The 13,882-nt window shown below is 46.5% G+C and overlaps 1 protein-coding gene across 1 annotated transcript in view; it reads left to right on the forward strand.

Annotated features, from left to right (window-relative positions):
* The window catches only part of MARCHF10 (membrane associated ring-CH-type finger 10), a 98,486-nt gene that overhangs the window by 16,616 nt on the left and 67,988 nt on the right, over positions 1 to 13,882 (forward strand). Inside the window, exons 3-4 of the mRNA XM_081971250.1 lie at positions 3,345 to 3,450; positions 3,697 to 3,849. Of these exons, the coding sequence (XP_081827376.1) occupies positions 3,364 to 3,450; positions 3,697 to 3,849 (240 nt within the window). The 5' untranslated portion in view covers positions 3,345 to 3,363. The remainder of the gene's footprint in view (positions 1 to 3,344; positions 3,451 to 3,696; positions 3,850 to 13,882) is intronic.

Below are 13,882 nucleotides of genomic sequence, written 5' to 3' on the forward strand. Positions count from 1 at the left end.
CTCTTCTGATTTTTTTATTTGTGTATACTTTTAATTATTATGACACCAGCTGGTTTTATTTGTAAATCCAATATAACAACTTTTTTCCATATCATTCTTTTTTAGAACATAGAATAACAGAGTTGGAAGCCATCTAGTCCAATATCATTTCAGATAAATGGTTCTCTGGTCTTTTCTTGAAAGCCTCCAGTGATGGATCTCTCACAACTTCCACTGGTTGATTGTAACCTTTCATTTTTAAATCTATACTTAGTCCCCTTCTCAATCTTATCCAGTGAGGCCTGTTTCTCTTCTGTAATGCATTTTTAATCCATTTTATGATAGTGAACAATCTTAAAAATAATTTCTGAGTGCATTCTGCTCAGATATCCTTGTATCCATCCAAGTTAAGAGTGTTTTGCTCCATTTCTTTTCTTCTTTAATTATAATCTTTAGTTCTTTCTGTTCCTTCTAGTTTCCTATCTTCAAAGTTTCATCATTTTTTAGAAACAGGGTTTAGATTAATCTGTGGTATCAATGCATTTATTCAGAAGTTTGTATGCTCTCAACCATAAAATAGTCCTGATCTATCCAGTCAGATATTTCCAAGAAGTTTGTCTTATAATTTAATAACATTTATAACTAGCCAGATCAGATTTATCACTCGTTTTCAACATTGGGACTTATAGAGCAGAATCAGTTTGGGGAGATCAATATGAAAGAAAGAAAAAGAAAGAAAGAAAAAGAAAGGCCAGATTGGAAGGTCATCTGCATTCATTTTTATTTATTATGTAGGTTCAGATCACCTTCAGCTACTGTTCTGGTTTTCTAAGTGGACTATAAATTTGAAGTTTTTAACAGCTGAAAGTTCTGGCTACAATGGAATTTATAGATGCTGGTGACAATGCTCATATACTACTAAAATGTTCAACCAATTAAGCAGACAGAATTGGTTAATAATAGAGTATTAGTTAATAGTTGAGTAACTACTAACCCACCACCCATAAAACCTATGGTTTTTTTTTCTGACTGCCTGTACCAATTTTCCCCAGTTTTTAAATTTATATTTATTTGTTGTTGACTTTTCAAAATGCTTACTTTTTTTATTTGTGAAACAAATGTGAAAAAAATGATCAATTATGGCTGTTTATAAATCTATAAAGTACAACTATAAGGTACCACGTAAGCTTCTAGCATTCTCTATCAAACCAAAACTTAAGGAATTTCAACTCAGATATATAAGAAGTTGTATTCTTAAGAATTCTTGAATAGAAATTATAAATTGCTGGTATGTGTTTAACAATTTCATTTAGATTCTACATTATATAAATATTGTTTAAACTGAGAAGCAGTGAGAGATATTGGGAAACAGCCTTATCTAATTCTTTTGACTATTTTATTCAGGAACTACCAATTGTACCCATGTCATCCCACATAAGAACAGTTTGCCCCTCATTTTATTTTAAACAGATTGTAGGAAATCATCTACATACAGTTTTTCCTGTACATCTTACTGAAGTCCAGAACTCAGAAAAGGTGAAAGAGTATTGAAGGAGGTAGCCTCTTCTACAGTATGCCAGTCCTGCATATAAAGACTAAACAAGTTCAGGAGATGAAGCAAAAACACCTAGAGCAGTAATGGCAAAAAACATAAAGACATAAAATAACTTTGTCCAAACACAGACGCATGATCATGTCTGAGCTGTGGAGAGAACAATCAGGCAGTCCCACTTTTTTGCTCTTATTTCATCCATAGAATTTGACCCAAACCTGTTGTTCAAGGTTACACAACTCATTGGGCAAGCACAGGGTCAATAATTTCTTTGTAGCCTCAGTAATATATTTACTATTAATTTGTGGATAATATCTCACACATTTGCTCCAACTACAGTATACAGAGCAGAATCTCATAAAATGAGTTGGGCAACATCTGGGATTTATTTTAATGTCTAAGGATTGCATAGGATTTTCTACAAAATGCTCTCTGTTACCTGAGTCTAGATCCATCCTTCTCTTTGGCTCCTTTGGATAGCTAGGATATCTGCATGTGTTGGATTTTAGATATGATAAATGCTTCTTTGGGGAAGATGCCACAATGGACGGAGGGGTGGATGCAATTTTAGGAAAAAGTTTGGTGAAAACAGTGTGGCAATAGGGAGAGGAAGATGGATGCATGTAATACCCCAAAATATAACATTCCCTTTTAGATGAAATAGAAAAGTTCAAATCAATATCTATTTTATTTGAGAGATACTTCTTTCCTTTAACTGTTACTGGCAATTTTACAGCTGTTAAATGCAGAAAGGGAAGGATTAAGATATTTTATTGAGGGGGCAGGGGCAGGAAAACCCAGGTGGACTGTGTTGCTGAAAATGTACAGATGAGTTCATTGCCAATCCTAAATTCCTTAAGAAAAGGGATTAATTATTTTAAGCCAAGCCAAAAGCCAATTTATCTGTGGAGCATAGCTGAGCCCTTTCTCCAATCTTGCATAATTAGAACTTCTACAATTCATTTTTTAAAGAACAATCCTTCCAGTCCCTATAATATTTTTAATATCCCTCTCTAAGTAGAGACAGGGTTTATGGAAGACTAGAGTGTGGGTGATCATACTCGACTTTTGGCTATAGATTGTCTTTTTTTAATCTCTTGGTATTGCCCCATTAATTATGAGTGATAATTGTCAATTCATATGAAAACCAGAAATGGTAACTAAAAACTCATTTGTGTGCTTCTCTCTTAATCTTCTATTCAGTATGGAATATTATCAGCTCAAAGCATTTATTAAACTTTTGTGTAGCAAACACAGAGTATGGATCTATCCAAGACCCAAACTTTATTGCCAGTGAATCCAACTTGTATTCTATCTCCCTATGGCATACTTACTTAATTAAACTAAAAATACCTAAAAAATAGAAGGCCCTTTACTCTGGAACACTGTTATTGTCATGAACATTGTCATATGCACGCACGCACACAAACACACACACAGACACGCACACGCACACATGTACACACATATATATATACATACACAGTATATAACAATATAACCATACACATACATGCATATAGACGCACCCACTTCATCATATTAGAGTGCTTGTAACTTGATACAATCTTGATACAACCTTTTACCCACCCACCCCCCTACCCTCCATTGCTGCTTTCCCTTCTTTTGGATTCTGCTTTTTATAAATATGCTTAGTTTTAATTCTGATATCTTTTATATCTTCTAGTTCTTTATAATTTTTCTTATATTTATATTTTTGGTATACCATTTTCCTTTTTAAATGAATGTATCCTACCTTTCTTATGCTGGTTTGTGTCTGTAATAAATATGTAATTTGAATATATTTTTATAGGTTTTCCTGAAGTATTGCCATGTATGAAGCAAAGGAAAGACAGAAGTTTATCAGTGATGCTCAGTACCTAAGAGAGATGCAGCACAAGATGGATTCAGAATATCAGGTTATAAATTATATTTCAGTATCTTGATTTTCTTACAAAGAACATGAACCAGAGGTAGTCCCCAAATTAAACACTGTTGTCTGGGGATACTAGGATGACACATTCTTCAAGAAATCTGGAGAGTTTCTGATTGGGAAAAATTGGCAGACGGTGCTATGGATGTGTGGCCAGATTCAATTAACTATTGTTTGAATGTAAGCCTCCACATACAACTCATTTAAAATAGATATATGGTTTATTTATTAGGCTTGCCTGAGAAAACAAGACCACATTAAAGACCAGTCTGATAAAAAACGAGAACAGAGCAGACAAGAACTGAGACAGAGAAGTGTATCATCTATCTCTCCAGTACGTAAATATGAAAGGCCATGGATTTCAAGACTTCCTGTTAATAGACAGGCAAGTATTTCATAATTTTAGATGTGAAGTAGAAAAGAAAAATGTTCTGATAAAGACTTAAGCAGCTTTTAAAAATTCATAATCCTGGTGGATCAGCTGTCAATGTATTTTTTTTTAATTCTGGAGCATAGTAGTTCACATTACTGTACATCTTAGAATTATTGTGAAGGCTGAAGACCATAACTCTTGGAGAAGGTTCTGTGGTTTTTTTTTCCCAATTCAAGCAACATTTCATTCCCTTTAGGTCTTGTAATATTCTTACAGAGAATTGGAGCTTAGCGGTAGCACCAGAGGAGAATGGTGGTATTTTCCGGTGGTTTCGGTGGGAGGGACTACGCGTGGTTTGATACAGCCTGATTGGTCCAAAGACTGAGGGATTTTTCTTTTAGTGTCCTCCTTTCCCTCCTGGCCCCCAGTTCCCTCAGTCTTTGGTCCAAGCTAGTTTGGCTCCTGTGAGGTTGACTGTTTAATTGGTATATAATTGGAGATTTAAAATAAATTTATCTTGATCCTCTGCCTTAAGCTACGAGGTGCAAATTGCACTCTCAGGAAATTCCTGAGGGTGGGGGCTCTTTAGGAGCGCCTTACAGCAGCGCCGAAAAAGAGCGAGGCTTGATTTGAGGCTTGCTTAGCCTGGAAAGCCTCAGATTGCTACTTTAAAGCTTGTAAATCTCTCCGGCGGTTGGGAGCTTTCAAGTCGGCTCTTATCAAGCCGATCAGCTCACCGCTAGTTCAAAGAGCTGCCGCGCGGCTTGCCGCAGCTTCAAAGAGCTTCCCGGGCTGTTTGCAGAGCAAAGAAAAAAAGAGGTCGTTTTAAGTGCTGCTCGCAGCCAGCGAGGCAGCTGAAGATCTCCCAGGCTGCGTTTAAGCTCTTAGTGAGGGTTATCCCTCAGAGCTTTTTCCATCGAGCCGGGCAGCTTAATTTCTTCACCCACGAGGCGCGGCGGCCATTTTGGTGCGACCTCGTGGGCGGCGGCCTACTTCCCGAGTGCAATTAGCTGAGCAAGCAGGCCTGCAGGACAAGGGAAAGGCACGCTGAACCTCGTGTGCGGCTGCAACGAGGCTTCTTTACCTGAGACCGAAGCACAACTCTACTGGACACGTGAGTGAGGCATGGCTTCCACTATTTCTGATTCACAAGCCAGCGAAAGGGTGGAGGAGAGCCAGGGCAGGCTTAGGCCCAGAACAGCAGGCCCCAAGCCCTCTGCAGAGCAACGCCCTTCCAGAGCAACTGCCAGGGACGAGTCTAGAAGACAAAGGGCTCTGGAAAAACAGGTGGCCAGGGCTGAGAAGCAAGCACTGGCTTCTAGGCATGACTCCCCTATTAGATCTAGATCTCCTATGGGGGCACGGTCTCAGGCCTCAGACTCTCCTACTAGGGGCTACAGTCCTTCATCCCCTTCGGTCTCCCCGGCCAGGCCCAGGAGGGAAGTGACCTCTCCCTCCCCATCCATTTCCCCCAGAGGTACAATGGAGGATCCAAGAGAAGGGGGATCTGGTGACTATTTACCACCAGCTCAGTTGGCTCCACAGGATCCTTCCCGGGGTCCTTCGGAAGAGGATTTGGAGGAGTTGGAGAATTTGCCTCCCAATATTAAAAGACTTATTTCTACTGCAATTTACAAGGGCATTTCCTCTGGCCTAGCTCACAAGGATCCTCCCCAGGGTAGGCCTCACCCTGTGACTGCCACAAGTAGCAGACCTCAGATTGCTGATAGAAGTCTGGAGAGGTCTAGGGCAGCTTCCCCTTCTGTGGTCAGCGAGGGCTCCTTTTTGGGGGAACCTGCGCATGTTACTCTAGGATTTTCTGAAGATGAGGAGGACACCCCAGAAACTCCAGGCTTTCCAGGTCTTTTCCCTCCTCTGGCATTTAAACCTATGCTGCGCAAAGCAAAAAAGACCACTCAAATTGGCACGGGGCCCCCTCCGGCTTACCAGCGTAAGGACCCCAATCTGGCCATGTTTATCAACCCAACACTGAGAAGGAAGAGGTGCCTGCACCTCCCCTTTTCCTGGAGGTAGTTCAGGATCAGTGGGCTAAGCCTTCTTCTCTTCCTAATCCCAGCAGTAGCGACAAAAGCTACTACAATATGGAGAAGGCCTTCACACAGGCTCTTCAACTGCCCACAGTAGATGCCCCAGTGGCCTTGTTAGCCAACGCTTCCTCCGTAGTCACGGGTGATGTTGCTGATAAATTAAAACCGGAGGATAAGCGAGCAGAACTTGCCCTACGCAAAAACTTTAATGCTTCAGCATGGGCTATTAAGGCAGCCGCAGCAGCTTCTTATTTCAATCGTACATCAGTCATGTGGCTTAGGCAATTGCAAGACCGCATTCCTCTAGAAGACGAGCGCCTTCATCAGGACATTGCCAAAATCATTTCAGCCGCCCAGTTCTTGGCGGACGCCACCCTCGACTCCATTAAATTTTCGTCCAGAGCCCTAGCCACCTCTGTGACTACGCGGAGGCTTTTATGGCTCCGAAATTGGCAAATGGACAATAAGTCCAAATGGAGTCTGGCGGGGGCACCATTCACGGGCCCCAACCTTTTTGGTTCCTCCCTGGATCCTATTCTTGTCGAGAACAAGGACAAGAAAAAGGTCCTTCCGTCCAACACAAAAAAGACAGATAACCGCCCTTCAACCTTCCGTAGGTCATCCTCCTATAGGGCTTCAGAACAGGATTTCCGTCAAAACAGATTCACACCCTACAGGTATGATAGGCAGTATCAACGGAATTATTACCAGGACAGGAACAGGTATCAGGGTCAATCCAAACGGCCCTTTCGCGGAGGGGGCGGCCGTCCCTTCCGCAGGGGCAAATGACTCAAATCCGAGTCTGCCCATAGACGGCCGCCTGGCGTCCTTCGCGGACCAGTGGGATCGGATCACCTCAGATGCCTGGGTCAGATCGACTGTCAGGGAAGGACTCCGGCTGGAGTTCCTGGTCCCTCCCCCGACGCTCTTCAGAACCTTCCCCCTCCCCAGAGATCCGGAGAAATGACGCCTCACGCTTCTCGCAATTCAACACCTGGTCGAAATTCGAGCTGTCGAACCGGTTCCTCAGGGGGAGCGGGGTCAAGGAGTGTATTCCAACCTATTCGTGGTCCCGAAGAGCTCCGGGGGATGGAGAGCGATCTTAGACTTGAAGCGCCTCAACTCTTACATAGTATACCGGCGCTTCAAGATGTCTTCGCTCAAGTCAATCCTCCTCGCCATCAGACGAGGGGATTTCATGGCATCCATAGATTTAACCGAAGCATACTTACATATCCCAATTCGGCCATCCCATCGAAAATTTCTCCGGTTCTCACACGGGGAGCAACACTTCCAGTACAGGGCCCTCCCCTTCGGGTTAGCATCAGCCCCCCGTACCTTCACGAAGGTCCTGGCGGCAATGGCGGCTCACCTCCGCTCGAGACCGGTGAGACTCCATTGCTACCTCGACGATGTTCTCGTCCTCGCCCAGTCCCAGCCTCAAGCAGCGAGGGATGTTCAGGTCACCATTCAATTCCTTCAAAGCCTAGGTTTTTCCATAAACTTTCCCAAGAGCCACCTGTCTCCCTCAACGACCATACTTCACTTAGGCACAGTAATAGACTCAAGGGCGGGTCTGGTCCGACTCTCTCCAGACCGGCTTTCAAGCCTTCAGAAACTCGCCCGCCTCGTTCACTCAAGAAAGTCCGTTTCCATCTTGACCCTGGCACAACTGTTAGGCAAGATGGTATCCTGCATCGGAATTGTCCCGTGGGCCCGCCTCCATTCCAGAACGCTGCAGTGGACTCTAATCCCATTCCAGAGACAATTGCTCAGCAACTCTCCGCGACCCATTCGGATTCCGCCGGATCTCCGGTGGTCTCTGAAGTGGTGGTTGAAACCAACCTTGAATCGCGGGGCCGAGTTCTGGGAACCGGACAGAGTCACCATTACAACAGACGCGAGCCTGTTCGGCTGGGGCGCAGTGATGGAGTCCAGCCTGGCACAGGGTCGTTGGTCCAAATCCGACCTGTGCCACAACATCAGTTGGCTAGAACTCAAGGCGGCTCGCCTGGCCCTTCTTCACTTCCGGGACCATATTCACAACCGTCACGTCCTTCTCTTGACGGACAATGTGGCAGCGAAAGCGCACATAAATCGTCAAGGGGGGACGCACTCCAAAAGTCTATGGCTGGAGGCTCAAAAACTAGGCAGGTGGGCGGAGAAGAATCTGGCCTCGATCATCTCAGAGCACATTTCGGGCATTGCCAACCACCAGGCGGACTGGCTGAGTCGAGCGACCATGGATCACGGAGAGTGGCAGCTCGACCCGACCATATTTCACAAGATATGCCACCGATTCGGGACTCCTCTGGTGGATCTTTTTGCCAGTCCGAGCAACGCTCAGCTCCCACGCTTCTTTTCCCGCTTCCCGGCTCGACATGCGGAGAACACGGACGCTCTGCGGTGCCCGTGGCCTCCCGGCCTCCTTTATGCCTTTCCTCCCATTCCCTTGATTCAGGGCACCCTGAGGAAAATTGTTCTGGAGAAGGCCCTAGTCATTCTGATAGCCCCATTTTGGCCAAGACGCCCGTGGTTCGCGGACCTTATCCAACTGTCCGTAGCCCCCCATTGGCGGATTCCACAGGGGGAGGTAACCTTATTCCAAGGGGTTCTTTGCCATCCGGAGCCCGAGTGGCTCCAGCTGACCACTTGGCTATTGAGCGGAGCATCCTAAGGGGCGTTAATCTTTCAGCCAAAGTAATATCTACCATCGAGGCTTCTAGACGCCCCTCGACCACGCGTATTTACAACTCAACGTGGTCGACCTTTGCTACCTGGTGTGGGAGGTTTAGCATTGACCCGACCTCAGCCTCGGTCGCGGAGGTCCTGGAATTCCTACAACACGGGCTAGATCGCGGGCTGTCCCACAATACATTAAAGAGGCAGACAGCGGCCTTGTCTTCCATTCTTTCGGGGGTGGGGACGGGTTCTTTAACTCAGTCAGCGTTAATTAAGAGGTTTCTCAAGGGCGCTGCTAATCTATGTCCCCCTCCGGTACATAGGTTCCCCACCTGGGACTTGGCGCTAGTCCTTAGGGCAATGACTGGGGCCCCCTTCGAGCCCCTGAGAACAGTACATCTCAGATTCCTTACCTTAAAGGTAGTTTTTCTAGTGGCCGTTACTTCGGCCAGACGCATTTCCGAACTGGGTGCCTTGTCATCCAAGGAGGACTTGTGTCAGTTTCACCAAGATAGGGTCGTCCTCAGACTGGACCCGGTCTTCCTGCCCAAAGTCAATTCTGTTTTCCATCGTTCCCAAGAGATCATATTACCTAATTTTTGTCCGGCTCCTGTTCACGAGAAGGAGGTCAGTTGGCATCGTTTGGATGTCAGAAGGGCTCTCCGCATCTATCTCAGGCGCACCTCCTCCTTTAGAAGATCGGAAGCCTTATTTCTGTCCTTCCTACCAGGGACCCTGGGGGCTAGGGTATCCTCGGCCACCATTGGCAGGTGGGTCCGGCAGGCAATTTCGGAAGCATACCAGGCCTTGCACCTAACTCCCCCTCAGGGTATAACGGCACACTCTACTAGGAGCGCGGCCACCACTGCCGCCTGGGCGACTAGGGCTCCACTGGAGGATATTTGTAGGGCGGCCACCTGGGCCTCGCCCTCTCCCTTCGTCAGGCACTACCGCCTCGATCATTTCGCCTCGGGAGATGCGGCCTTCGGCCGTAGAGTGCTCCAACAAGTGGCGACCCCCCCCCTTCCACGTTGAGTTCTTCCCACCCTGGGACGTAGCTTGGGTATGTCCCACGCGTAGTCCCTCCCACCGAAACCACCGGAAAAAGAGCGTTGGTCCTTACCTGAACGCTTATTTTCGGTGGTAAAGGTGGGAGGGACTACGTTCCCGCCCGAAGTATAGAGGGGTCAGGGGGGGGTCGTTAATTATGATTTGTTGCTTGCTTTTGTGTTCTGTGTATTGTTTCCACGGTTATTTCCTTACATATGAATATCAGCTTTTCCATGCAACCTCGGGAACTGGGGGCCAGGAGGGAAAGGAGGACACTAAAAGAAAAATCCCTCAGTCTTTGGACCAATCAGGCTGTATCAAACCACGCGTAGTCCCTCCCACCTTTACCACCGAAAATAAGCGTTCAGGTAAGGACCAACGCTCTTTCTCCTCTGGTGAAGGAATAATAATATATTTTTGGAAATTTTTCTTTGTGAAATTTGCTAAAGTATAGACCATTCCATTTTCTAAGAGTATTGTTTGAGGGGCTTTCTTCTGTGTTCTGAAAAGAAGATTGCTTGTTTAATAGAGAATTAAGTAAAGATAACATGATAATATATCTCTCATAGGTTTAACTTTTCATATAAGGAACAAATATTAAACACACATATTAATCACTCTGTTGCTTTCCATGGTAAACAAAGTTAGGCAAGTGATAGAAAAGAAGTAAGAAATAATAAGGCAAAGAAATTATAGGATAAGGAAAGAAAAGGACAACCTATGGCAGAAATAGTACGGTATCCTGCATGAACATGAGGATTGGACTAGATGAACTCCAAGGTCCCTTCCAATTCTATTACTGTTATTGTTAATTGCAAAAGAAAATACAGTTAAATCCACAATTCACTATACCTCTCCATAATATTGCTTTCATCACATTTGTAAACTGCTTCATGCATAGCCTTTAACTCTTCAATCATTTCCCCGAAATTCTTCATTATAAAGTGGGTAAAAACAAACTTTTGTGAAAAAGTATATTCTCCTGTGCGCTGCTTGGAGAGTCCAAGCATGGGTTAAATTCAGTCTATTCGCCCAAGGACTGAGTTAATTTTCTTAGCCATGCCTCCTCTCCTCATTGAGGGCCAGTTCAAAAACTCAGTCCAGCCCAGTTCGGACACGTTTTTGGGGAGTTCCTCAGTTTTTGGATGAATAGACTGGAACTCTCCTAGTTAGTGATAGAATTTCTTATTTTTGTTATCTCCTTAGTTAGGAGGAACGAAATCTTTTGCAAGAAGTGTTTTTTACACTGCTGAGTGGATTTTGGAGGTTCCCCGCTCTTTATTGATCTACGGAGCTGTGGTTCGTGGGGGCGCTTCCATTTCCCCTCCCCCCCAGCTGCCAATTAACTGTATTTCGCCCAGAGGCCTCGGCGGAGGCTCCGGTTTGCATCTGGCAGCTCCCTTTTCATCCGAAAAAGGCACGGTGGCCATTTTGAATGCATTTTGGCGTGTTTTTCCAGCTCGGCTGTTTGCAGCAACCGCGCTTTTCCTTTAGCATGCAGATAGCCGCAGGGGAGATTTAGCCTTAGTTTGAGGCGCCAGCAAGGCTTCCTCCCCCAAAGAAGACCAGCAGCGGGTGACTTGGGAGAGCTTTGGCCCTTGGGTCATACTCCTGTCCTCAGGACATATCTGCGAGGCGTGCAGTCATCATCACACTCGCGCTGGTGCCAGGTCTACTGCTTTCCAGCCTTGAAGACCACTTCATGGCTGAAAGAAGCAAGAGGGCACCAGAGGACAATCCAGACCCCTCAGTGAAGCGCAGTAGGCCAGATCCACCTGAAGTGGAACAGAGGTTAATGGGCACTAAAGGGAAGAGGACCCCTAACCTCAGAGGTGGCAAGGCCTTATCCAAGGCTGAGGCCTACAGACATAAGGCCCTAGAAAAAACCTTTGAAAGGGCCAGGAGACTGTCCATTCATCTGGGCAGCCATCTAGGGATCCTAGCCCCTTGCCACAGCCTCAAGAGGTTTTTCCCCAGGGCTCTCCAGGGCAGTGTAATTCTCCACCAGTTATGGAGGAGGAGTTTCAGGCCTCTTCTACTGCAGCCTCCCTGGGGTATCCAGAGTCTTCCTCTATCCAAGAGGAAATATGCCCCTTTGGCTGTTCTGCCCTTGAAGAAGATCCAATTCCTTCTAGACAAGCTGGCAGGGAGGGGCCGGGGCCATCTGGATCCCCTGAGAATCAAGGGCCCAATCTGTCATCCCACATGCAAAGGGCAATTGAGCAGGCAATTGAGAGTGGCATAGATGCTGGTATTCGAAAGAAGCTCCAGGCCTCAAAAGCCACTCATGCCAAGACTACCAAGAAGCCTGTTCCAAGGGGCCAGGCAGCAGGTCCTCCTTCTCCAGGCACCTCTATTGCCACAGAGGAATCTATCCTGGAGGAGGACAATGCAGAGGAGCAGGAATTTTCAGAGGATGAGAATCCTCCTCCTGAAAAACATGCCTTTACGGGCTTATTCCGCCCTTCCATATTTAAGTCAATATTACATAAGGCCAAGGCCTCAACCCAATTGGGCGTTACCACCCAGGGGTCCTCCAACACCTCTGAATCTCAGGGACCCAATGGAAGGCCTCTTTGATGAGACCACCCCGGCACAGGAACTAGTTCCAGCGCCGGACATGTTTGTCAATGTAATTCAGAGCCAGTGGACCCAACCAGGTTCCCTGACCAATCTCAGTGGGGTAGACAAAAACCTTTACTCAGTGGAAAGCAAATTAGACAACTTATTGCAATTGCCACAGGTGGACACCCCCATTATCTCCCTTACCTCCAATTTGGTTCTTCCCTCTGACCTCCTTGAGGGACTCCAAGCCAAGGATAAAAAGGCAGAGAAAGCATGCCACAAAACCCACAAAGAGACCGCTTGGTCCATAAGAACCTCTTCCTCAGCATCATTCTTCACTAGAGCTTCGCTCCTGTGACTGAGGCAGCTGAGGGCTCATCCCCCATCTGCAGGGTCCAGGTGGAGGCACGATCTTAATAAAATAATTGCAACTGTTGAGTACTCGGCTGATGCTTCTCTCAATGCAGCCAAATTTGCCTCCCAGGCCTTAGCCTCTAACGTGACTTCACGCCATCTACTGTGGCTCCGTCACTGACAGGCGGATATGAAATCAAAATGAAAGTTAGCCTCTGCCCCCTTCAAGGGCGGGCAACTGTTTGGAGAACCCTTGGAGAAATTCTTAATTGAAACCAAGGATAAGAGGAAAGTTCTTCCTGCCACAACTAAGAAACCAGACAAGAAGGGAGGTTCCTTTTTTCGGAGGCAGCCTTTTCGGGGGTCTGATTCCTCGAATCCGGGCACCTCTTATCAGAGATCATATCCCCCGAAGAAATGACTGTGGTTAGGACAGGCCCAATTTCAGGGACAAGGGCCACCAACAGCAGCCCTTTTGTCACCCCTTTCGTAGCGGCTCCAACAACCATCCTTACTGCAGGTCCAAGTGACCACCAATGGGATCCTCCCATAGGTGGCCGGCTTCAACTTTATGCCGCCCGTTGGGAGTTGATGTCCACGGACGCGTGGGTCCTCAACACGGTCAGGCAGGGCCTCACTCTGGAGTTCCTCTCCCTGCCCCCAAAGACATTTGTCCTGTGTCTAGTCCCCACATCCCTTCCCAAGAGGGAACGCATGCAGGTGGAGATTCAACATCTCCTACAGATAAACACTACAGAGCCAGTCCCCATAGAGCAGGAAAAAAGAGGGTTTTACTCAATTCTCTTCCTGGTTCCCAAAAGCTCCGGGGGGTGGAGGGCCATTCTGGACCTCAAAGCTCTAAACCGGCATCTAGCCTACAAGCATTTCAAGATGCAATCCCTACAGACCATCCTGGGTTGCATCAGACAAGGGGACAGATTGACCTCTATAGACTTAAAAGAGGCATACCTGCACATTCCCATCTGCAGGTCGCACAGGAGGTTCCTCAGGTTCCACTACGACGGCAGGCACTACTAATACAGGGCTCTCCCATTCGGCCTGTTGTCAGCACTGTGGACCTTCATGAAGATATTGGCGGTGGTAACGGCTCACCTACACTCCTGACCAATACGACTACTCTGCTACCTCGACAACATCTTGATTCAATCAACGTCCAAGCCATCAGAGATGTCCAGCACACTATCTCCACTCTACAACATCATGGGTTCTCCATGAACCGGGAAAAGAGCCAGTTAAAGCCGACCACCCGCATCTTGCATCTAGGTGCACTCATAGACTCGGACTGTTGCAGAGTGTTCCTGTCTCCAGATCGCAGATGCAATCTC

Source organism: Natrix helvetica, assembly GCF_964273705.1.
Source record: "Natrix helvetica genome assembly, chromosome: Z".
Taxonomy (NCBI): Eukaryota; Metazoa; Chordata; class Lepidosauria; order Squamata; family Natricidae; genus Natrix; species Natrix helvetica.